At 38.0% G+C, this 24,562-nt stretch overlaps 2 protein-coding genes across 2 annotated transcripts in view; both read left to right on the top strand.

Annotated features, from left to right (window-relative positions):
• The window catches only part of SYNJ1 (synaptojanin 1), a 60,998-nt gene extending 52,320 nt beyond the window's left edge, over window positions 1-8,678 (top strand). The window contains 2 exon segments of the mRNA XM_042456364.1: window positions 731-951; window positions 5,759-8,678. Coding sequence (XP_042312298.1) covers window positions 731-951; window positions 5,759-6,589 — 1,052 coding nt within the window. The 3' untranslated portion in view covers window positions 6,590-8,678.
• Window positions 8,679-11,264: 2,586 nt separating this feature from the next.
• On the top strand, window positions 11,265-24,094 carry CFAP298 (cilia and flagella associated protein 298). The gene is made up of 6 exons (XM_042461040.1): window positions 11,265-11,450; window positions 15,153-15,293; window positions 16,451-16,618; window positions 19,893-19,960; window positions 21,566-21,724; window positions 23,967-24,094. The coding sequence occupies exons 2-6, from the start codon at window positions 15,155-15,157 to the stop codon at window positions 23,979-23,981; spliced, it is 549 nt and encodes a 182-aa protein (XP_042316974.1). The 5' UTR covers window positions 11,265-11,450; window positions 15,153-15,154; the 3' UTR covers window positions 23,982-24,094.
• The last annotated feature ends 468 nt before the right edge of the window (window positions 24,095-24,562 follow it).

The raw sequence follows: 24,562 nt of genomic DNA, 5'->3' as shown, positions 1-24,562 counted from the left end.
GGGACACCACTTTACTACCCCTCAGAACTTAAGCATCTATGGATTTTGATATCCAATGGGGGGGGGGTCTTGAAACCAAACACCAATAGATATTAAGGGCTCACTAATTCCTTGTTACCTAAATGAGTTTTCTAAATTTAGAGTGATACTTGGTTAAAGGTCACTTCACATATTACAGAAATTGTCAAATATCAAAAATACAATGGCAGTTCTGTTCCTTATGTTCTAAGTGTATTTCTTAATGACACTTATCCAGAGCTTTTACACAGATAGATACTATTGGGTTAAACAAGGGTCATTTTATTGACCTACAATCTGTATGTGTATGACCTAGGAATAAGGAAACAAAAAGGGGTGAAAAACCTGGTGCAGGTCCAGATGTCAACCTACAACACCTCCCCAGCCAGCAGTTGGACGAAACATTAGGGGCAAGCCAGAGAGATTGGTTGCTATCTTGAACAATCATCTTTGGAAGACCAAACCTAGGGGGCTCCCTCCCAAGATCCATGACTTTATAAGAGAGTAAACTGCCAGCTTAGCCCCAAGGGCAGACTCCTTCCCTTACACCCTGGTTCTGTTTCCCATGGAGACAGTTCCAAAGCCCACCCCTCCACCACAGTGGGGTGCCAAGGTGTACACCAATCTAATAACTTGTGCGGTCAAGAATATGTTTTGTACATGTTGACTAAAAATACTATTGTATAAACATATACATTAACTGCATTTGCAGGATCCCCTATACTTCCTGAACCTCTCAAACCACAGGCTGCATCTCCTGTTCATTCCACCTCTCAGCAGTCTTCTGTCCTAAAGATGCAGGAACCTCTTATACCCGTGATAGCTCCATCTCAAACACCTTCTCCACAAAACTTGGAAGCACCCCCGCAGCCACCCCCACGTAGCAGGTCATCTCAGAATTTGCCTTCAGACCCCATTCCTTCAGAGAAACAAGTATGTATGCCATATCTATTTAATATTACATATTGGTGTAACTCAGTAAGCACAGTTCCTGTTTATAAATATATAGTACAGAGTTGTGAGAAACCAAGGAAATCTGATAACCCATCGGATAAGGAAGGCAGTGAAGCTGAATTAGGCTATAAATTTAATGTGATTATTTTAATGAATGAATTATCTTTTTCCTCCTAACTTCATACATTTGGGAAAATAATTCTTCTGTGCTTTGATTATTCTGCGATTAATTAGTATGAGATGATGTGATCTGGGACAAGTACAGACCTGATCCTGTACATAATTAGTTGGAATTTAATTCCCACTGATTTCATTGGGACTTAATCACAAGTAAATATGTTTATGAATCTTAGCTTTTCAGCAGAATCTTGTGCATATTTACTCAGAAGCAAGTCCTACTTCATTCTGTGGGATTTTTCACAAAGTGTGCACAGGACTGCAGTCTTAATGATGAGCAATTTTGTAATATTGCAAGAGTTCTTACCAGTAATATATTTAATAACTAAAGGTGAACACTATTTTGTTGTTATAAAAACAGATTGATGTGAAACTAAATAGCAATAGCAAGTACATTTCTATACCGCTTATCAGTGCACTTAAGCACTCCCTAAGCGGTTTACAAAGTGTAAGCTAATTGCCCCCAACAATCTGGGTACTCATTAGGGACCTCGGAAGGATGCAAGCCTGAGTCGAGCTTGAGCCCTTTTGCTGGTATTGAACTCAACCTTATGGTTTGTGAATGAGTGGCTGCAGTACAGGCATTTAACCACTGTGCCATCAGAGCTAGTTAGGCTACTTAGGAGCAAAATGCATTGTTAAGATGCAAACCATCTTTTGTGTTTTATTTATTTAGAAAATTGCCATATTAGCCAATAACCAAGGTTCTTTAGGTAGTTTATAGGTCAAATTAAAATCTTAAGGAATAGTAGAATACAAATATGAAGTCACAAATGGTAAAAAGAAAAAACAGCAAGAAACCAAAAAAGATGTAGGAAATAAAATGAATGTGATGAATTTCAAAAGCTCTAAAAGATTTAAGACTGACAAGGAGGAAAATAAAACATTCTTCATCTAATATACTGAAAAGACCACATTGTAGGCACTAAGCCTTTTTCAGAAGATTACAAATGAAATGAGAGGAGGGAAATACAGTTGAAATCTTTGATGTTTATATGGAGCCACAGTTAGTCCCACTAGCTAGTATCCCATGCAAATTGGATGTATCCTAGAATGTGTCCCCAGAATGTCTTCAATATGCACAGATTCTGTAGGCAACACACAGGGATTCCTATGTAGACAGATCTATGTGGAAAGAGCTCCTAGAGGTTAGTACATTTGAAAGCCACAGCATTGCAAATGTGGTTTACAATGTTATGAACATATCATAGGAGTGAACAGGATGTGAAAATGCTTTTTTATAGTCCCTATTAATACTGCAGAATCTGATTAATATTCCCATTGAATATTCATTCTGAAATGTCACTTTTAGAGTTCTGCTTTACTGAATTTAATTTTAAAAATTTGAACTGTATTATGTTAGTGTCACTATTATCGTTTTGCCATTTTTATAAATAGTGGAAGAAATAAATGAGTATTGTTTCATCTGATATTTTATACATTTGGTCAAAAATCCTGTTTTTAAAAGGTATCAGATACCTTGAAATAAACAGAATATCAATTTTCTTGGTAAAATGAGAGGCAGCAGAACTCCATACCCTTTTCCTAAATTGCCTTGTTTGAAGGTCCAAGAGTTATTTTGAATAACGACACAGCAGTGCTTTCCAGGGCTTACAACAGACCATCCACTGACAATCCATCATAGAACAAAATAACAAAATGAATTAAAATATAGTCTCTCAGTAGTGGATCCCAATTAAACTTTGGGCTTTCACTGCTCAGTGTAGCCTGTTTAAATCTTATGTTTTTAATAGACTCCAAAAACCCAGTTCATGTAGATATCTGAATATGCTATTCAGTTATCTTGGCTCCCATGGCAACCTGGCTAAAGATCAGCTGGGCTTTAAAAGGCATCTGTCAAAGGCTTTGGAGATCACATGGTCACTGAGATTATATCTTGTATTTTAAAATCACAAAATACTCCTTGAGCAAATTAAATCAGGGTATTGCTTATGGAAAATGAGTAGTAAAGGAACTTTATTTAGAGTGCTGTGATTTTAAATCACATTTATTAAAAGATGGAAAAGTTAATTAAACAATATTCCTGGATTTTTTTTTTTAATTAAGACATAAAAAATGTAAGAAGTCCAATTTGGGCATGAGCAAAACTTCATCAAGGAGCTGCAGTATCAGGGCCAAAGTGAAATAATGCTTATTCTGGCATGCTGTCTAACTGGTGCCGTATGGTGTTTCAGCATGAATGTGTTATTAGAGTAACAACTAACACTCAAATAATGGGGTCAACATAGTGCTGATTCACTTTTGAAGCATTTTGTCTCTGATTTCTTCCTAATACTTTCCCTTTGATGTCTGTCTCTTTCTCACAAGCAGGATCAACCAACAGGGTAAAAGGTACCTGACTCTTTACTGGTCTTAACATTATCTCCATCCATTCTTTGTTCTTCATGAGTCCTAGCAAAAATGATGTATGAACAGTTGTGTGCCATACATCTGCACTTGCATTTAAATCACCTGCCTACAAAAATAGGCAGACATATCATAGTTTCCTTCTTGGTTTTGTAGCATATCATAAACTTAAGGCATCTTATTTAGTTTAATATGTTACAGCCTGGTAGAGCAAGAGTTCTCAGACTGTATTGTGCAAGCTCCTCTCTAAGTGTATCTGTTAACTATAGCTAGTCTTCTATAGTAGAATCATAAGAGAGAATGCTAGAAAAACAAAAAGCCTACAACCATTTTCTTATTACTCCTGTCACTAATGCTAACAGTGAACACAAGAAATGGGATGTTTATCTTTTAGCAGCTACCGTGGAGAGTGAAGGTGGCAGTGTGCCATACTTAGTTATCATGATGGAAAAAGTTATTCCTCCATAAGAGGGTCTGCCGTGCACTTTGAGAACTGTTGCTGTAGAGATTTCATATTTCTTCCTGAAACTAACACTGATTGACAAGGTTAGCCCCAGGCCACTTTGCAGATATAAAATTGCTGGAAAACGTGACGTTAGTTTGTAATTCTCTTTTTATGTGAATTAGCACTTTACTTTCAGGTTCCAAAAAGGTGGGCATTTGGGCAGGGGAAATATACTTTATCTAGTTTAGTTTTAGGAAGAAATTACCCTTGGGTCATTGAACACAAGGTTGCTCAGCTTCTGAGATGTGATTTCCCTTTGTATTTAAGCTTTATTAATATACTCAGTGATAACACTGATTTTTTTTTTTTAATAGTGGTCTCTGTGCTTCACACAATGGATCTTTAGCCTGCACAGAGATTTGATTGGAACATTTCAAATCTGAGTAGTTGTGGTGGGAACCCTGTTCACTCCTTTCCTGATAAGCACACTTCAAATATTGTATCTAAAGTACCAAGTGGATCTTCAGATGTCATACATGGAATCAGAGTTGTTGAATGAAAAGCTCAGTATTGGATTGGAGTATCTAATATAGAAGTGTTAAATTTTAAACATCCATGTATTTACAAATGAAAAGGTATATCTACTCAGATGTAAAATTGATATAGGTCACTGGCACTTATAGGCTAATAAGTGTGCTATAGGGTTACAACCACAGTAACCTAAAAAAATGTAAAAAAATTATCTTAATAATGGAGTGCATGTTGGGCCTAAGCACAGGGACAAGACTCCTTTTCCTCATCCTGCTGGGAAGGAGAGGGCCATGGCATGGTCCAATACAGAGCAGCCTTCCCTCAACTAGACAGAAACAGATACTGAACTTGCCCATTCCTCTGGTTGATGTCATATAGTGTTGCAGTTGAGCTCTAGCTGAAATGAAATCAATCACTCTTGTATGCTTAGAATTGATCTGGAAGTTCACTAGAAGAAATGTTTTATAGTTTGATCTAATTAGAAACAGATCAGACAATTTAGCTGCATTACTCTTCAAATAATACATATATCTGCTTAAAAAGTAGAAGCCTAAATTTTAAAAACAGAATGTTACTAACCCGTCCATTGTGATAAACACGTCATAACAACATCACCCCTTTCTGCATGTGAAAATGTGGTTATGTTTAAATTAGTTATGAAGTATTTTAGTGCTGCAAATGATGTTTTTACCCAATATGGTTTTTAATCAATAGTTATGCACCTTTCTGTTCTGTTTAAAAGAGTGTCTGAAACATTAGGTCTGCATAAATTTCTGCATAAAGGGGGGTGGCTATATTAGTCTGTTCACACAAAAACAGCAGAGTCTAATGATAACTTAAAAAGTTACATATTTATCACAATATGGGGTTTTTTTGGAATATGCTTCATCAGATACATGATCCAGTTTCCAGGAAGATATATAGTGCCCATGGTGAGGGTGAGGGTGAGATTATGACCAGTGACAAAAACCTAAGCTATAATATTTTTTTCAGTCTAAGATGTTGTAGGATTCCTTGGTTTTATAATGGCATCACTTAATAAGTAGATGTGTAAATAATGGGTGTACTTGTGTATATTCTTTCCATAATAGGGCAGTGAATGTTGTGAAATTGTTTTGTATCAAAAGGAAGTGAAATGAATATCTTTCAAGACCATAAAGTAAATTACGAAAGGCAGAAATCCAAATCCCCTGCTTATCCTGTGAGAATGGAGAAAGATCCTTTAGCAGCCAAGTTACATGTTTGAGCACTGTATTTACTTTTCAGATTAAAGCAAATGGAATTCATGCAATTCAGCTTGAAACAACGCTAAACAACGATCCTTTTGAAGATCTGTCTAGTCAGCTGCTTTCGGCACCCAAGATTCAGACATCAGTTCGAATATCACCAGTACCTTTAAACCAAAAGAAGTTGACAAAGTTGCCTTCTGCAACAGACAGTTTTAATACTTTGAGTAACACAAATTGCATGCCAGCAGTACCACTTATTCCAACATATAGTAAACCTGAAGAGCATAAGTCTAGTTCTTCAGATCTATTTGCTGCTAACACAAACCCATTCACTGAAGAAACAATTAGTGCTGGAAATCCATTTAGAACAGAGATCCAAGAATCTGGAGCAACTTCGTACTGCTCAATTGAAGGACCTGCTGCATATACATACCCACCTCCAAAGCTTTCTAGTGATCAAATAGGCAAGGCCACATTTTCTGTCAATGTGTTTAAAGATGATTTTCATTTGCGAAGCGCACCTTCTACTGTTAACACTGGAAAACCAAAAGGATGGGTAACATTTGAAGAAGAGGATTTTATGTTGAAGGTAAAATCAGCAGACAATCTCACTGAATTAAAAAGAGCCAGTTCCCTGAAAACAACGTCTTTTCCAGTGTCTCTGGGCACTGATCAAAATATCTTTAGCTCAGACTCTGTCATTTACAACATCCAGAACAAAAGCTCAGATTCTTTCCATCCATTACCAGCAAGACCCCCGCCTGCACCTCCTATACCATCCAGGTCCACCAGCACCAGATCAGCCATCAACCCTTTCATTCCCTTGACACCTAAAGTTTTATCAAATCAAGATTTTACAGAAAGATAAATTCTTTTAAACTGGGTATTTAAGTTAAGAGTATCCAGTAGATTGGGCACTGATATAATTCTTCGTGTGCAATAATTTGGTCACATGCACTGAACCTTAAATATTAAATGACTATGTACAAAATATAAAGCTGAGTCTGTATATATGGTAGTGCACAAAGCTAATTCTGTAACTGATCTGATTATGCCTCCTCTGAAAAGGCACAATGCAGGAGAAGATATTTAAATCCCATTGTAATTCATAGGACTCTAGTAGAAAATTAAGTGTTCTTCCCACTGATGAAAAATAATACAAGCCACAAGTATTACTTTCTCTGAACAGTGCACATAATTCATATTATTTCTGTTTCTTATGTAAGGTTTTAAATACTATTTTAAATATTTGCCTTTCTGATAGAACCTATAATTAATTCAGTTATCTGTTAATCCATGTATTTATAAGTATTGACCAAAGAACTGCCAAAGTTTAATTAAAATATTGACTGTTTAAGGGTAATATTGGGGGAAATAAATTCTATTCCAGAGGTTTATGAATATTTGATAGGGTGAATTTCACATAGGAATGAAAGAAACATTTAAGTAAATAGCATATAGTAATATATATTATGTTTCACTGCAAATATATTATTTTACACATGTGGGAAATGTGATTTAATCATAATCCAGTTTTATTTTTGCTTTCAACACAATACAAGTTGAAGAACTTTCCCAGTCTAACTTACCAGAAAAAGATGAATCTTTGTTAAACATAGAGCAAAATCTCATAACTGAAGGATACATTGCAGTCACTTTTGAAATGAAGATTTGGGCAAAGAAGTGATTAGATATATAGTCCATGCATTTCAATTTTGTTTGCTTCCTATATATAGAAGTGCTATGTTTCAAATTTGGTTTCAGAGGAACAGACTATTTTTGTACTGTTTTGTTAATTTTTTTTAGAAGTATCACCTTCCTAAGATAGAAACAAGATGTCAAAGTCACATAGAATGTTTATTGGGCATAATTTTATTACTGGTTGCACAATGCTTTGTAAACTCAAAAATGGGTATGATCCTGTGTGTTTGCAACAAATGGCATTTAAATGTAGTATTTTAGTGCCATGAAGGAAACTTGGTTTTTTCCCCTCCTCAATAATACTTTGTTAGATTAGTTAGACTCCCTTTCTTATTCTTGTTGTCACAACTATTTATATTGCTTCTTAGCTTTTTTAAATTTGTGAAAGATACTTTTTTTAAAAGGGTCTCACCAAATAAGTCTGGTCTTATTACTCTATTAGCAGTCTGCTCTTATACTGATTATTAGCACAGTCTGTTCCTTCATAACATGTGAGTGAACCACAAAATTCCTTGGAGCAGGAAAAATAAAACTACATTTCTAAATTCCTTAATAATATACCAATATATTTGTATAAATCATCCCGTTTAACAATGCATATCTATAACTGCAATTGAGAAAAGAAGTAAATACAGCAAGTTCTATATTGTGCTTTTAAAAATACTTGTACATTTTGAAACAGCAGTGGTGTCATAATATAACTTTTGTGCTTCCGTATGTGACTTAAACTAGTTAAAATGCTGGTTATTAACATCTATGTGATTGTGCTTTGGTATAATATGTTAGCAAAGCAATTGTGTTCTGGAAAGTTAGTGCAAATTACAGTTCAATGATATGTGGTCCTTGTTTAAATATTTAATTTCAATTATTACAGTTTTTCTGTAGTATTTAAAATACAGGCCCCAAAGATCTTCATTCAGCTACAAAATCTGGCAATGTAATACTGCAAAAATTGCAACAAAGCACCTACTTGCAAAGAATGAATAATTAATCATCATAGTGTCTATTGCTGAAGGTGATAACTAGTAGGAAGTCAAAATTAGCAATTAAGTTAAAAAATGTTATATATTTTCATGGAGTGTGTTCCCTGTGGCAGATTGCTTTGTTAATGTGTAACAAATTATTGCTTGTTGTACACACAATATTTGACTATATCTATTATAAAACTACAGTATTAATTCAATAGTCTACAATATTCCATACATATCCTGTGAAATGTGAAGTTGCATTAATGAAATAAATATACCCATCTTTCAGAAGACAAATTTCCAGTTATTCACATTGCAAGGGTTTTGTTCATTTTACTGGCATTATATTTTCGGCAGTTTCACAGTGGTAAGAGAGTTTGGCAGGGACACAAGCATAAGATACAAAGAACAACTTGATTACTATTTTGTTTGATTTTGTTTTTATTTTGATATTTTAACTTCCTGCCCCTGCATAGACATACATAGAATTCAGCATTACTTTCTGTGTGTGTTGGAAAAATGTCCAAACTGGTAGGAATCACATGTGGCCCCGCTCAGTTTACTTTGGCTCCATGTTGTCTTCTGCCTGCAGATGCTTTCAAAGTGGAATTTTACCCCAAGGCCAAAAAGGTTTCCTTTCACTGATGTTAATTATCCCATGTTGTTGTTAAACAGGTGGGGTTCCCAGACCCCTGTCTCTGAGGGATTGAGGATCCTTTGTCATTTGTCAGCTAATGTTTTCTCTTAGGGGACCCCTTTATCATCTACTGGCCATCCAATTTGCAATAATGGTAAAATCCAGATAGTTAGAGTTAACATCAACATTCTAAAGTACTGGAATCTCAGGATATTTATATGGAAGAATGAGCAGGCTGTGTTAATGACTTAGGCTGTTTGTTATATGCAATCATAGATATGCACAAACATATTCACATGTCAGTTTGTTTTAATTACATTACATTGCAGGTAAGGCATCATATATTTGTTCTGTTCCAGTATATGGCAGATAGGACGTTACACTTTCATAAGAATATTTCTCTCTGCATCTCTCTAGCAAACATTTTATAGGCCCAATACATACCAGTCCCGAAGGATGCCCTGCTCACGTGCGAGGGGTGCCTCACCTCTTTTGCACGTGACGAGGGCATCCTTGCTGCGTGGTGCTGAATAGGAAGAATTTCAGAATGTTGGGCATGTCCTGGAAAAGGAGGACGGCTGGTCACCCTGTGTCAGGCTGGATTATTTCTGCAGTGTGGATGCAGTCCAAGGATGGAGAGTTAATCAGACACGTACTCCTTTTTCCAAGAGCTGCCTTCCATTTCAGCCTTCTGTCCAGCAGTTCTAAACATCCTCCATTTTGAGCAGGACTAAGAAGCAGTGGGTGGTGTCACCCAGCGCAGTCACTCATTGTGTCACTCCCCCTTCATTGACCACCTCCCATTTCACCCCATACAGGATCATTAACAATGCTTTTGATGTGTGCTAATGTTACTGGTAAATTGTAATTCCCATATACTACTGAGTAATGCTAGTTAGTTGTGACATAAACAACTAGCAAAATTAATATTGTAGTCTTCCCTCTGTTCTCACAGCCTTCAGGGGGAATGAATGGGGCGGCTGCCTGCGCTGCGCCTTTATTCAATCCAGTGAGGGGGTCTGGAACGGATCCCCCACGAAAAAAGAGGGGCAACTGTACCTTGAAATTACAATATCATATGCACAAACTAAATGTATCTGCATGTGCATAAATAGTGAAGATTGGGTTAAAATGTGATATTTTTATTTAAAAAATCAAAAAGAATAATTTTTAAAAAAAATTAAATTTTAATTTATTAAAAATTTTTTTTTGAAAATTGAAAAAACCCCGGAGTCTTTCCCTTTCTCCTCCCACTCTCTTTCAAAACATTTTAAAGGGAAGCAGATGAATGCCACAGCCAAAAAAATAGGAGTTTGAGGAGAAATACACTTGTCCCTCCATATTCGCTGGGGTTAGGAGGGGCACAAGGCCCCCGTGAATATGGAAAAACCACAAATAACAAAAGCACCATGTTTTTACCAGAGGGGACACCTCTCTAGGGATCTCTAGGTCCTCTGGTACAACTCTGTGGTCAACATCTGACAGACACTGACCATAGGACTTCCTTGGAGGAGCTACAAAGGCCTAGCAGAGTATTCTCTCTAGGAATCTCTAGTCTGTCAGTGCAACTTGTAGTTGAAGTTGACCATAGAGTTGCACTGGAGGAGGACCTAGATATTCTTAGCGGGAATGTATTAAATCTGAATAATCAAAGCCGCAAACATCGAGGGATGAGTGTTCTGAGGAGAGGCTTATGGTGTCACCTGCTGCGGTTTGGACCCCCCTAGTGACGCCACTGCTAAGAAGCAGGAGTTTATTCAGAGGAGTGTTTTGGGGTTCCCTCCATTTTTTGTGGTGTGTCCTACATGTCACAGTGCCTTGTCCTCCTTTGTGGGAAAAGGACATCCGCTCACTTTGGGTATGACACCCCCTTTACAAGGAGATCTGAAGAACCCAAAGAGGAACAAAATCAATTTGTTAATTGCTCTCAGAAGGAAACATATGTTTGGGCATGACCACACTCAGGCTGCATCCACACTGGAGAAATAACGCAGCTTGGCACCGCTTTAACTGTTTTCTGGCTCAAGGCTGTGGAATTCTGGCAGTTGGAGTTTGTTGTGGGGCCCAGAGCGGAGCAGAACAAACTCCAACTCCCAGAATTCCATAGCAAAGTGTCAGACAAAGTTAAGACGGTGCCAAACGGAGGGCTGCTACGCTCCTCCTCTTCCCCTCAGAGAGAGACGGGCGCCATCTTAAGAAGAAGGGAGGAGCCTCGCTCTCAGCCCCGCCCACCAAAGGGGCGTGTCCAATGCCGCTGAGTGACGGCCTTGGCGGCCTTTCCACCGCGAGCGGCGACGAGGCCTAAGCGGCGGAAGAGCCCTTCCTGGAGGGCCTGAGGCGGGGCTGTCGTGCTCCGGTCTTGCCCGCGCTGTAGGAGGACGGAGGAGGCTGGGAGCCGGAGGCCGAGGCTGGGCCTGCTGCAGGTGAAGGGCTTTCCTGAGGGAGGGAGGGAGGGAGGGAGGGAGGAGGACACACGCGGGGCGCCCGTTGGTCTCCATGGAAACGGAGGGGACGCTAACGGAAGCCAGGGTTCGAATCATCGCAGCTTTCTCTTTTCCTTCCCAAGGGTCCTTTTGAGGGACGATTTCTTTCAACTCGGCCCTTCATTCCTAAGGCCGAAGATGGTGCTTGTTTATTTGTTTGCATGCATGTATGTATGTATGTGTGTCTATATATGTGTGTGTGTGTGTGTGTAGTGTATACACACACATATACATACATATATATATATATACACACACATAGATTTGCACACACATGCATATATTTATATATACAAGCGCACATACACATATATACACACATATACATATATCTATGTACACATATATGCACACACATGCATATATATATATATATATATATATCAACATGCTCACACATATACATATATACATATGCATATATACATGCACACATATATGAATATAATAATAATATTTATATCCCACCTCTCTACAAGATGCAATTGGGACGGCTTACAAAGATTAAAAAACATGTATTCCAAAACTCTCAATTCCCCCCTTTTAAAATACAATTAAATACACACACACACACACATTATATATATATATATATATATATATATATATATATATATATATCTTAGGGGTGCAGCCACAATGCCGAATTGAAACAGTTTGGCACCACTTTAGCTGCCGTGAGACTCTCTGTGCTGTGGAATCCTGGGATTCCAGGTCTGGGCTCTCTGGCAGACCAGGCTGAATAGCTCACTGGACTACATGCCCCAGGATTCCACTCCTGCCTCTCTTTAATTGCATTGTTCTTTTAAATTGTAAACCGCTTTGAGTCCTGATTTGTGGAGAAAGCGGGATATAAAATCCAATAATAATAGTAACAGAGCAAGGGTGGTATACTGGACTATGATTCTGGAAACAGGATTTGGTTCCCAGCGCACTCAGCCATGAACAGGCCACATCCTCTCAGTCTCAGGGAAGGCAATGGCAGACCTCCTCTGAGAAAATCTTGCCAAGAAATCCCCATGATGAGGTTCTTCATAAGTTGGAAATGACTTGGAAGGCTCACAACAACAACCACGATGGTGATGATGATGACAGTTAAAGTGGTGTCAAACTGCTATAACTCTGCAGTGTGGCTACTCTAGGGACCACATTTTCTACCTTTCTGAAATTTCCTTCCAGTGGTTTTGGCATCTTTTAACATCTTCTTGTTGAGCATAATTATAACTCATATGTTTGCCTGTTTCCCCAAAGTGGAGGTGCATCGATGGTGAAACTATACCAGATGAATTTCTGCCCTTTGTACCATTCTCAAAAAAAAAGAAGAGGATCCTAAAATTCCCTTGACCTTTTTTGTTATCAGTTTTTAGCTTTATTTTGCCCTAGTCTTTTGCCTTGGCTGCCTTGGATCTCATGCCACAAGAACGAGGTCATATAAAATAAATAAATAAAATCCTTTCCAGGAAAGTAAAGATGGCAACCCATGCTGGCCCAGAGGCTATCCTTTATTCCATTTTCACACCATTGTGGCCCCAAGATACTATCCTCTTTGTATCCTCTCATTAACATCAACCAATTAGTCCACCTAATTAACCCACAGAACTGTTTCTGCAGCTCACAGAAACCGATCAGTGTGTTATTTTAATTGTCTCCCAACATCTTTCACCATCTCATATGTAGAAAATGATATGCATGACATTAAAATTCAGTGCCACATACCCAGTGATTAAGTGCTTATACAGTCGCCCCTTCTTATACATGGATTTTTTATACATGGATTCAAGTATACGCGGTTTGAAAATGTTCAAACAAAGTATAAATTTAAAATATCAATCCTTGATTTTCCGTTTTTTATAAGGGAAACCATTTGCTATGCCATTATATTCAATGGGACTTGAGCATCCACGGATTTTGTTATCCATGGGAGATCTTGGAACCAAACCCCAGCGTATAACAAGGCTCCACTGTATAGCTTTATTGTTGTTGTAGGCCAGCCTCTACATTTACAAAATAAAGAAATATGTAATGAATGGTAATTATGCCGTTATGATTTCACTTTAACTGCTATGGCTCTGTCCTGTGGAATCCTGGGGTTTGTAATCTTTGGAGGCAGTAATTTCTGACAGATTTCTAAATCCTCCTCCTTAAAGTGCAAATACCAGGATGTATAGGATGGAACCATAGGAAAGTAGACTCTTAACACTGTAAATGCATAACCTGAAAAGGTCTCAGGGAGTTCCCATCTTCAATAAAGAACTTGTTAAGAGTCTACCAGTGTGGATAAAATTACTGAGTAGGTTTAGCCATTTAATTCCTAGAAGATGATGAAAAAAATATTTTTCCACATTAAAAGTAATTTTTTGATAGAGGTTTGAAAGAAGAAGGGTAGAATAGAAAGTATTGGATCTACCTGGAAAATCTGCTAAAATTGGGCAGTATATAAAGAGTGAATGTCTTTGTGGCCTAGACAGCACATGTTCTATGTTCTGCCGTTTCAGATAGTCCAAATGACATGTTGGGAATAAATGATACATATTTCCTCTTTAAGATGTCTGGTGATAAAGCATTCAAATGAGCCAAGTGCTTTTTGGTTAAAAATAATAATAATTAAAAATTGTTGAGGTAGCTCAAAATCCCTACCTATATTCCTAAAGGGCTACATCCCAGATCCTTTGTTTTATACCCAGTAATTAATATCTTAAAAGAGGCACAAAGAGCTTCTGATATGTATCCTTGAATAAATGTAGAATGAAGTTCAGGATTAGGACGTATAAACTAAGAACCACAGCAATGGTTCTTAATGTGTAATGATTCTTAATGTGTTAGTGGCAGCTTTTCGGTGTGTCACGCATGGTACAGAATTGTGAAGGGAAAAGAGATGGAACTCACATTTAATAAGGTTGAGCCCTGGAGTTAAAAACTAGTTAAAAACTTCATGTATCTTTAGTAATTAAGGAATATCTCACATAGAAGAGGATGCCAGAATTGTCACAGCTCTCCATACATATAATAATTACTTCTCTTTTAAAATCTCTATACTTACAAAGTAGGAAAGAGCATGTATCACTTTTAATGTAGTCTGCATACAGAACTTAATTTTATTATTGTTATTTATATTGCACCATTATCGTACATAGCACTTTACAGGTAAAAGAACAACAAAACAGTTGCTTGCCCTCATCCTTACAGCGTAATAAATTTATAATACATTTTGTACGCTATAATCTTAACAGTTTCCGCTACATCATCATAACCTTTTTTATGGTTGTAAAAGTTTTGGATGGCAGCTCTCATTAACCATTCTTGACCACTGATCATTCTTACTAGTGCTGATAGGAATTATCATCCCAGATAACTGAGGAATTAAGGAAAGGTGTCCTAGATGTATTGGGCAGAGTTCTGTGAGGCTGGGAATATCTGGAGGATATCATGATATTCCAGGGAGATACAGAAATCTGAGGCAAGTCATTCCTCATTGCCATCTGCAACCAAGCTTTAAGTGAGAATGCCACATTGCAAGCATCTGCTTATTTCTTAACAGTATGTGTAAGTTTTGTGCCTAAGTTGAAATGTTAGGAGTTCCTGACAGGACTGCTATCCATGCAGTAAACATGTCAACAGAGCTTTCTGTGTCTGCCATTACAGAGATGGTTCTACTCCACATTAAGCATGGTGATGAAAGCCAGTTTCTTCTGGAGGCAATGGGAAGCACTTCCATCGAGGATTTAATAAGAGAAGTAACAAAGATCTACAATGGAAGGCTCAAAGTTCAGCGTGTTTGTGCAGGTGCAAAATGTATTCATAAGTCATGTTAAATTACTTTTGTACCCTGTCCACCCAATCTCTTGCAGAATTTAAATTGAGTGAGCAAAGTGAGGCCCACTAGATATCATCAGATTGTAACTCCCATCAACCCTAGCCATTGATGTGGAACCTGGAAATTGCCATCCAACAACCTCTGGCAACCTGTACTGTGTGCAACCCACTGAATCAATTAAACTTGCTTAAATATTATCCAGTGACTTCCTTAATAATTCAGTGGGCCTAACAATAGTTGGGACTAATAGCCTGTATTTTCTTTCTGTCGTAGCCCCCAACCCTTTTGATTGTAGAACTGCTGAATTGTTATAATGACAGCTGAAATCTTTCTTAGGGGCTTGACAGACCGCCCCTTTACTAGCTGGATCAGGGCCGCAGCAACGACATGCATGCCATGGCACCAATCTGCTTTTCCAGGAGCCAAAAAGGAGCTGCAAAGCCATAGCTGCGCTCCCACAGCTTGGCAGCACTCCTTTGGCACTGTGTTCTATGGACACAGCACCAGAGGAGTGCCATGATGCCACGTGCTGTGTGGAGCGGTGATGCCCTAGGGGCAGAGTCAGGGTGTGCGTCATCTGGACGTGATGCCCCAACTTCGCCCCCAGGCCAGCCTTAATGGCTGGTCTGAAGAGGACCTAAGTTGCCTTGCAGCTCAGTCATGTGAGCCACTCTCCCACACTCATCTTTGGAGTCTCTCTGGCCTAGATGTGTCATGTAAAGGATTCATATACCCGATGGAACTCTGGGGCAATATGGTTATGCTGTTTGGGATGTTAATCATTGCCTTTTCTGAAATGAAAGCTTATTAATGTTGAGTAATCCCTTTAGGATTTATATATGGAGTTATATTAATGTTTATAAATATAATTCTTGCATTTAAAATAGATTAAATTCTAATCTTATTGTGTGTGTGTGTGTGTGTGTGTATACGTGCATGCACCCCTTTAAATCACTTGTTAATTTACAGTGATTTCATGATTTTCATAGGGTTTTCTTAGGCAAGGAATACTCAGTATCCCATAAATGTTGTAGTTGTAGCTTTTTAGATGTTAAAAACTCAACTGAATATATTTTCAAAAGGCAGCTAACATGAACATTATTCTATTCTCTAATTTTTTTCAAAGAGATGGAATCTCTCGCAGAACATGGCATTTTTTTGCCCCCCAATATGCAAGGTCTGACCGATGAACAAATTGAAGAGCTGAAACTGAAGGATGAGTGGGCAGGAAAATGTATTCCTAGTGGTGGAAGTGTCTTTAAAAAAGATGAAATTGGACGGAGAAATGGCCATGGTAAATAAATATAGTTTACGTGTACATATATAGCCAGCATGAGGCTTTATAGAAAAACTGTTGGACGATGACATACTTCATCATCATTTATGATGAACAAAAGTTGTGAAAATTTTACTCACTGTTTCTTTTTTCACCTTAAAATTAAAAACATACTTTGAGCCTTTCTGCACAGCTCCCCAAAGCAGGGCTAAACTTTTTTTCATGGTTTGCACCATACTCAGGGAACTATTGGTATAGCAGTAGCATAGCACAATATATGTTGCCCACCTTTATGGTGGAATATAGCCATTCTGTTGTTCGTAATGGTTTTTGGATGAAAATTCCAGTGTGCTCATTGCTTGAGAGTGTACATCTAGCAACAAAACATCCAAAAGGGTTCCTAAATTAGTGCAGTAATGCTGGGGAAGACGTCTATCATTGGATAAGTCTGAATTTTGTTTGCAAAAGCTGTAGCTTTTATCACCTGGATTTAAAGTGCCGTAGGTAAAGGTAAAGGTTTGTCAAGTTGTGTCTGACTATAGGGGGTGGTGCTCATCTCTGTTATTAGCCGAGGGAGCCAGCATTGACAAAGGTGACTCTGTGGTCATGTGGCTAGCATGACTGCATAGAACGCTGTACAGTGGTACCTGTTTATCTACTTGCACTTTTATATGCTTTCAAACTGCTAGGTTGGCAGAGGCTGGGACTACTGATGGGAGCTCACTTTGTCACCCGCTTGGGCCTTGAGCTGTCAGCCTTGTGATGACCAGAATCAGCATCTTAACTGCTGAGCCACTGTGTCCCCTTTAAAGTGCTATACACAAGATGAAAATATACTTTTGCTGCTTCAGTGTAATCCTTCTCAGATTTCCACTAGTGCTCTGATATACTTTTGTAGAAGGTCCCCCAACCCTCAGAACTAGCCTCTAGAGGGAGGGGCTGTAGTGGAGTGAACAAAAAGCAATCAGAAAGCTTTGCTGTGTTAGCAAAATTTCACTTCTACTTCTTTTTAGCCAAGCCTTTTGTCTTGCATTGTTGTAAATGGCATTATGCATTTTCCTAAGTATGCAAAATTAGGTATAAAATATAGCAAATAACCATATACATCATAAATTCTGTTACACTTTTAAAAGGCCTCTGATTTAATCCAATGGTAATTCAAAGTTTCCTTTTTGCACACAAAGGTTATGGCTTCAAGTTTTGTATGAGCATCTCATGCTTTCAAAAATCCATCCTTCTGGAAAAAACTACAGTCACCCCTCCTTTTTCACGGGGGATCCATTCTGGACCCTCTTGCAAAAATAGAGTTTCACATATATTCAAGCCCCATTGGATTGAATATATGCATGCTCCGCAGGTGTGCACCCCATTCATTCTCCTTCCGTCCCTTGCACATAAGCAAGGGACATGAGTCCGAAGACCGCGAGAATGGAGGGAGGACTGTAGATTGTTCATAATCATAAGCTTTTAAACCAAGTGCCTATCTCCACAAAAATAGTATCTTCAGGTGTATCAAGTAATTGTGTTTCAGCACAATAGGTGATTCACTGTATCAGTTATTAAACATGGTAAATAACTTTTAAAAAAAAAAAAAGAATTACATCAGTTCAGCAGTCACAACCATAAAGTATTTGCTGGATATGCTGTAGCTCAAAAGCAGGTCATGTACTTTTGGGCTCAAGTCCTTTAGCTTTCTCCAGAAATATCTGGTGACAGGATGGGGGGGGGGATTGTCCAATAGCATGAGGAACTGACACACCTAAGATGTACACCATAGACCACAAAGCCTGGTTATGCAAGGATATAGGTGATAACATCACTAACCTAGCACATATGTTATAACAAAATTGCCTTTTTAAATGTTATCAGGAATAATGTTTATTAAACTATTTGAAAAGCTCTGTCTTGAATCCTTTGGAGATTTAGAGGAATACAAGCTTTGACACCTGGTTTTTAATTCAGAGACATTTCCAATGGCATCTTCTGTAATGTAGGAGCCAGTGTGGCATAGTGGTTTGAGTGCTGGACTATGACTCTGGAGACCAAGGTTTGAATCCCAGCTTGGCCATGTAAACCTATTGGGTGATCTTGAGCAGTCACACTCTCTCAGCCTCAGAGAGTGGCAATGGAAAACCGCCTTTTTGATAAAATTCTATTAGGAGGGCAAAAAGGTTTCATAAAAAAGATGTACAAATATCTTTTAGATATTGAATTAAAGGAAGAAATTATCAAAGAAAGTATTGTTAAATGAATGAGGAATATAGGTAGGTCAATACCTCTTGAAATGTGGGAACATGCATGGAAAAATAACCAAAAATTCACAAAATGTAATACACTAAAAGAAAATTATCTACAGGTATTACATAGATGGTATTTAACTCCATCTAGACTATCCAAAATGAAAGCACACTATAACAATACAGTAAGTGTTGGAAATGTAAAGATAAAATTGGAACTTTTTTTCATATATGGTGGCAGTGTGACAGGATGAAGAAATACTGGATAAATATACACAAGGAGATGCAAGATGTATTAAAAATAAATATCCCACTCCTTCCTGAATTATTCCTACTTAACATAGTCGATTTGATTCAAGTGAAAATGAACCCAAATATGGTTAGTGTAATTTTATACATAGTATCAGCTGCCCGTATTTCACTAGCCAAATGTTGGCGATCCAGGATAATCCTTTCCATGGATGACTGGCAAACGAGGGTTTACGACTTTTGTATCATGGACAGTTTGACTATGTACTCTGCAGGAAAAACTACTCAAGATTATGAAAACAAATGGGAAAATGTTAAAAGACGATGGCAACAGATATGAGAAATAAGTAGTAGAGAAGGCCAAATTAAAGAAAAAGACAAAGTAGAATATGTTGATAAACATGGTATGGAAATATATACGTACATAGATATATAGATGCATCTTTCTAATTTTCTTTACGGAGAAATATATTATTGTACAGTAGACTCCTTATTTTGTTTTTGTTTTTTTGGCTTGGTTCTTCTCATATATATATTTGTTTCCTTGCTCTCTTCTCTTATCTCTTTATGTATTATATGTAATAAAATTCAATAAAAATATTTTTTTTAAAAAAAGAAAACCGCCTCTGAAGAAATTTGCCAAGAAAACCTTGTGATACGGTTGCCTTATGATCACCATAAGTCGGAAACAACTTGAAGGCACATAACTACAGCAACTTTTGTAATGAAGATACTGCTTTTTTAAAATATAGCTTGCTTGTTTATACAAAGTCATATGATATTAACTGCATATTTTTAATTTTAAGCTCCAAATGAAAAAATGAAACAGGTTTTAAAGGCAACAATAGAAGAGGCTAAAGCACTAATATCAAAGGTAGGATACTGGTTTTATTATGAAATACCAAAAATTTCATTGACACTTCTTAATGTGAATGTAATTATGAGAACCAGCATGATGTAGTGTAGTGATGTAGTGCTGGACTATGTGGAGATCAGGATTTGATTTCCCTGCTTGGCCCTGGAAACCCTATAGATGACCCTGAATGAGTCACAGAAAACCCCATGATAGGGTCACCATAATGTGGGAATTGACTTGAAGGTGCAGAACAACAAGAGTTATGAAGTTACACTGCACTCTTACTTTGTCAGTACAAGATAGTTAAGGATAACGTTACCTGACCTATTCAAGGAAACAGCTAAAGCTCTGATGTTATGCAGTCAGTCAGCCAAAGGCATTTCACAGTAGCTGTAGCAGTGTAGTACTGAAGCTGTCCAAGGGTGCCATCTCATGGCTTGCCAATATTGTAGTTAACCTAGGAGTGTCATTTATAGCTCAAGAGCTTTGAGGAGTACTTGATCTGTCTTACTGTTCTCTGAACATTTTTGGTTTCTTTGGAATAATTGTGTACAATAAAACTGTTTGTAGATGCTATGATACCAATGTGTTTTATTATAAAGTAGATTCCACTATATCTCTTCACTTAATCTAGCATGTTTTGTTGTATGAGTAGCAAAATCAGACAATAACAGTGATAATAAAGATTTGTGCACTTGCATTTTAAAGTTAAATTACATATTTAGATCTGTGATCAGTATTCTTCAGGTTGGCCATGTTTATTGACATGCAGACTTAGAGCACAGTAGGCATCTGAGTAGGTAGAGCCAATTTTTTCTCATGCATCCCCCCCCCCCGGGGCTTTACTGCATTCCAGTGGCTTTGGGTCCAGGGATCTTGGGTCAGTGCTGGTGGGTTTGGGGTGTACAATAAAAGGGACTGAGATATAATGTGGTCTGTAGGCAACTTTTCCCCCCATACTTGACGTAGAGGCTGCCAATTTATTTAGTTTAATATCACTCCAAACCTGCCATTTTCCCCAGATAGAATTGCCTTTAGGAGTTGTCCACTAGGAGTCTCTCTTCTCCCACCTTCCTATTCACACATGTTTAGGTTGGGTTTCTCTATAAGAAACCAATCAAAATATAAAATAGAACTCCACAAACAGTATTGATTTTCAGTAGGAAAACTAAGTAGACACTTAATTTTTTCTTCATAGTAGCCAGTGGATCTTTCTGAAATGCTCAGATCTTGAATAGATCATGCTATTGGCTTCAGTTAATAAAGGTGCTTTTTAAAATATATTTTATCACTCCAAGGGGGAAAGTAAATTTCAAAAAGTGCTTAAACACTCAGTTCTGCACTAACTACAAACCTAGATGTTATTTGCTACTGTTTTTTAAAATGAGATTTTAATAGATTCCATTTCTGCCTTAGCCAACTAAAAGTGCTTTGCTGAAGCAGTAGTAAAATAAACATTTATGTGCTGTCTTTTAATGAACCAGGAAAAAGAAATGGAGGCATTCTTTGTTATTTGGCTTTACTCACATGTCATGCTGAGTTACATTGTGGACTGAAGGGGAAACATTCTTTCCTCTGGGTCTTGTTAGTTTGTTAATTCAAATTGCTTCGTCTGTATTGCAGAAACAAGTTCAAGCCAACGTGTGTGTTAATATCGACATGGTGAAAGATGCACTGGACCAGCTCCGAGGAGCTGTAATGATTGTTTATCCCATGGGACTCCCTCCATATGACCCAGTTAGGATGGAGTTTGAAGATAAAGAAGAACTGTCAGGAACTCATGTAATAATTTACACTGGTTTCATAGTTTCTAGTTTTAACAACATTGTCCTTCCCAGAATGAAAAGATTGAGGATTTTGCAGAACATGTATTTATTTATGTATTTTTCCTTGGTTTATTTTGTATATATATTCCTTTGTACCAAAAGCTTATGCAGCATCTATATTTTACATTAAAAAGTTTCCCAGTTTGCTGTTGTTTATGGACGGGAAAGGAACAACCTCCCAGAAACATTGTTAATTGTTGGTTGTTCATTGAGGCCTCAGTGTCCTTTTCCTTGGCTCCGCACTACAAAGCAATTGACCATTTTTACAAAATTGCTCTTTTGAAGATACAGTATGTAGAAGCTGGCTTAGCTCCAAATTAGCTAAATTCAGTTGCTTCTCCCCACTAAGCTAGACCCACTGATTGAACAGGTACTTGGTAAGTCAGCCCTTATGTAAGTGCCATTGCTTCAGCTTTAGTGGATACTAAAGCTTGGATTGAAGTTTATGATTTCAGTCAATCAGTTCTATCAACTAATGAAATTTGTTAGAAATTATGTAATTAAGCAATCAAATTTAGTAGATTTTGGAGATAATTAATTTAACTTAAAAACATTAGGTTTTATATTTACAAATTAAATCTATATTTTTATTGAAGAAATGAATGCTGTATTATACAGAAATAAAAACAAAATTAGCAAGAATTTGTTGAGACATTAGAACTGGCTTCTTGATCTAATCATACCTGAATATCTTAAATCCTGCTATTTTCCCCCTTACATAATCAGTCCTAAGAGGGAGGGGGATGCCAACTGCAAAGACAATGGTAATATTGTATTTAAAGTAATCTATTCTAGCTCATGGTATACTTTTGAAAGAGAACAGAAACTTGACTTATACTGAATTTGGGCTGTCTGGACCAGTATTGTCAACACTGACTGGCAGCAGCTTTCCATGCTGGATTCAGTCCTTGCCCCACCTGAAGATTGAAAGCTGCTCTGATAGCCTTTAGGGCTGAAGGGCGGGGTATAAATACCATAAATAAATAATAAAAAATAAGATCCCTGTTAGTCCCTGGCTGTCTTGTAGAAACAAGACCCAATCCTGCTTAATTTTCAAAATGAGATAAGTGTGTTCAGGATGATGTGACAGAGGCTTCACTTTTTTTCCCCATGGTAGTATCCCATCAGTACTTGAATGGACCCAAAGTGTGCTCCACTGCCCCAATAATCTATTAGGCATCTCTGTTCTTGGACCTGTTTTGTTAAGAGGGGACAAAGAGGCTTTCCTGTTCAACAGGGTTTCCGTTGCTGTTCTGTTTATTCAGTTCAGGTGCTTCACAATGAGGCATACATTGGCTGCTCATCCGCTTCCGGGCACAATACAAGGTGTTGGTGATAACCTATAAAGCCCTACATGGCTTGGGCCCAGGATACCTGGAGGACCGCCTCTCCCCATACATTCCGCCCGCACCCTCAGAACATCTGGGCAGCAACTTTGGAGGGTCCCAGGGGCTAGACTGGCCTCCACAACAAGGAGGTCATATACCATCGTCGCCCCGACCCTCTGGAATACGCTTTCCCTTAGAGCTCCGCCTCAGCCACCTCCCTGGCCCAGTTCAGGAGGAGACTAAAACCTTCCTGTTCCGGTTGGCGTTCCTGAATTAGATTCCAGCTGTCTCTCCCTACCCTTTGACAGCGATGGTAGCTGGTTGCTGGGGTTTAATGCTGATGATGTGTTTTAATGTTGATTTTAATATGTTATTGATATATGTACCTGTATTTTATCGTACTATGTTTGTTGTTCACCGCCCTGATCGTTGGAAGGGCGGTATATAAATAAAACTTATTATTACAGTGGTACCCCGGGATACGAATGCGCCGCCTTACGAAATTTCCGGGTTACGAAAAAATCCATTTAAAAAAACTGTTCCGGGTTACGAAGGTTTTTTTCGGGTTACGAAAAAATTTTTGGTGCTTTTCGGCGCTATTTCACACGAAATCGCGGCTTTTCCCTATTAGCGCCTATGGGTTTTTCGGCTTGCGAAGTATTTCGGGTTCGAAAGCGGCGGCGGAACGAATTAATTTCGTAACCCGGGGTACCACTGTATTATTATTATTATTATTATTATTATTATTATTATTATACATAGTCCTATTGAACACTGTTCTGCTACTCCCCAGAATGCAACTCTGTGCAAGTTCTAATCTGTTGTATTCATTGCTAAAACCTCACCATTTTATCCCTTAATCTGTCATAGGCTGCACTTGTATAATTGAGGAATCGGAGGCACAACTGTGGTGGGCAGGAAGGAGTTCAAAAAAACAATCGACTTTCTGACTACGTGGGCAAAAATGAAAAAACTAAATTATTGTCAAGATACAAAAAGTAAGTAGTTCCTTTTAATGTGATTTTACACTAATTGTGTAAGGCTGTGTCTACACCATAAATCATAGCACATTTTGTTGCATTCAGTTCTTTCTTCTTGTCCCAAAAGAAATTGTGACACACTCTTGGCCAAGAAGAGCTTTTCTAACTCAGAATTCATCCTTTATTTGTACAGCGCCTAAGTGGACTTGATGTCACGTGGACGTGAGCCCCCATTAAATGATGGGGGGTGTACAACCATGGCAGGAATGCACTACCATTGTAAACAATGAACTCGTGGTATTTCTTTTATCGGGGGACCCTCAGAAAAATCCCCAGCGTAAATGAGGGTCCAATGTATAATACTATGCCATTCCAGGATATACCCCAGTAGTATGTGCTCGAGATACACATCATTTATATACATGGGATCTTTGCCTTTCCTTCAAGTTGCTTTTTAAATGTGTGACTTGAGTGGTCACACAGGGA

This window comes from Sceloporus undulatus, chromosome 3 (genome assembly GCF_019175285.1).
Source record: "Sceloporus undulatus isolate JIND9_A2432 ecotype Alabama chromosome 3, SceUnd_v1.1, whole genome shotgun sequence".
Taxonomy (NCBI): Eukaryota; Metazoa; Chordata; class Lepidosauria; order Squamata; family Phrynosomatidae; genus Sceloporus; species Sceloporus undulatus.
The sequence above is the reverse complement of the archived record's forward strand: the minus strand, read 5'-3'. Positions and strand labels throughout refer to the sequence as shown.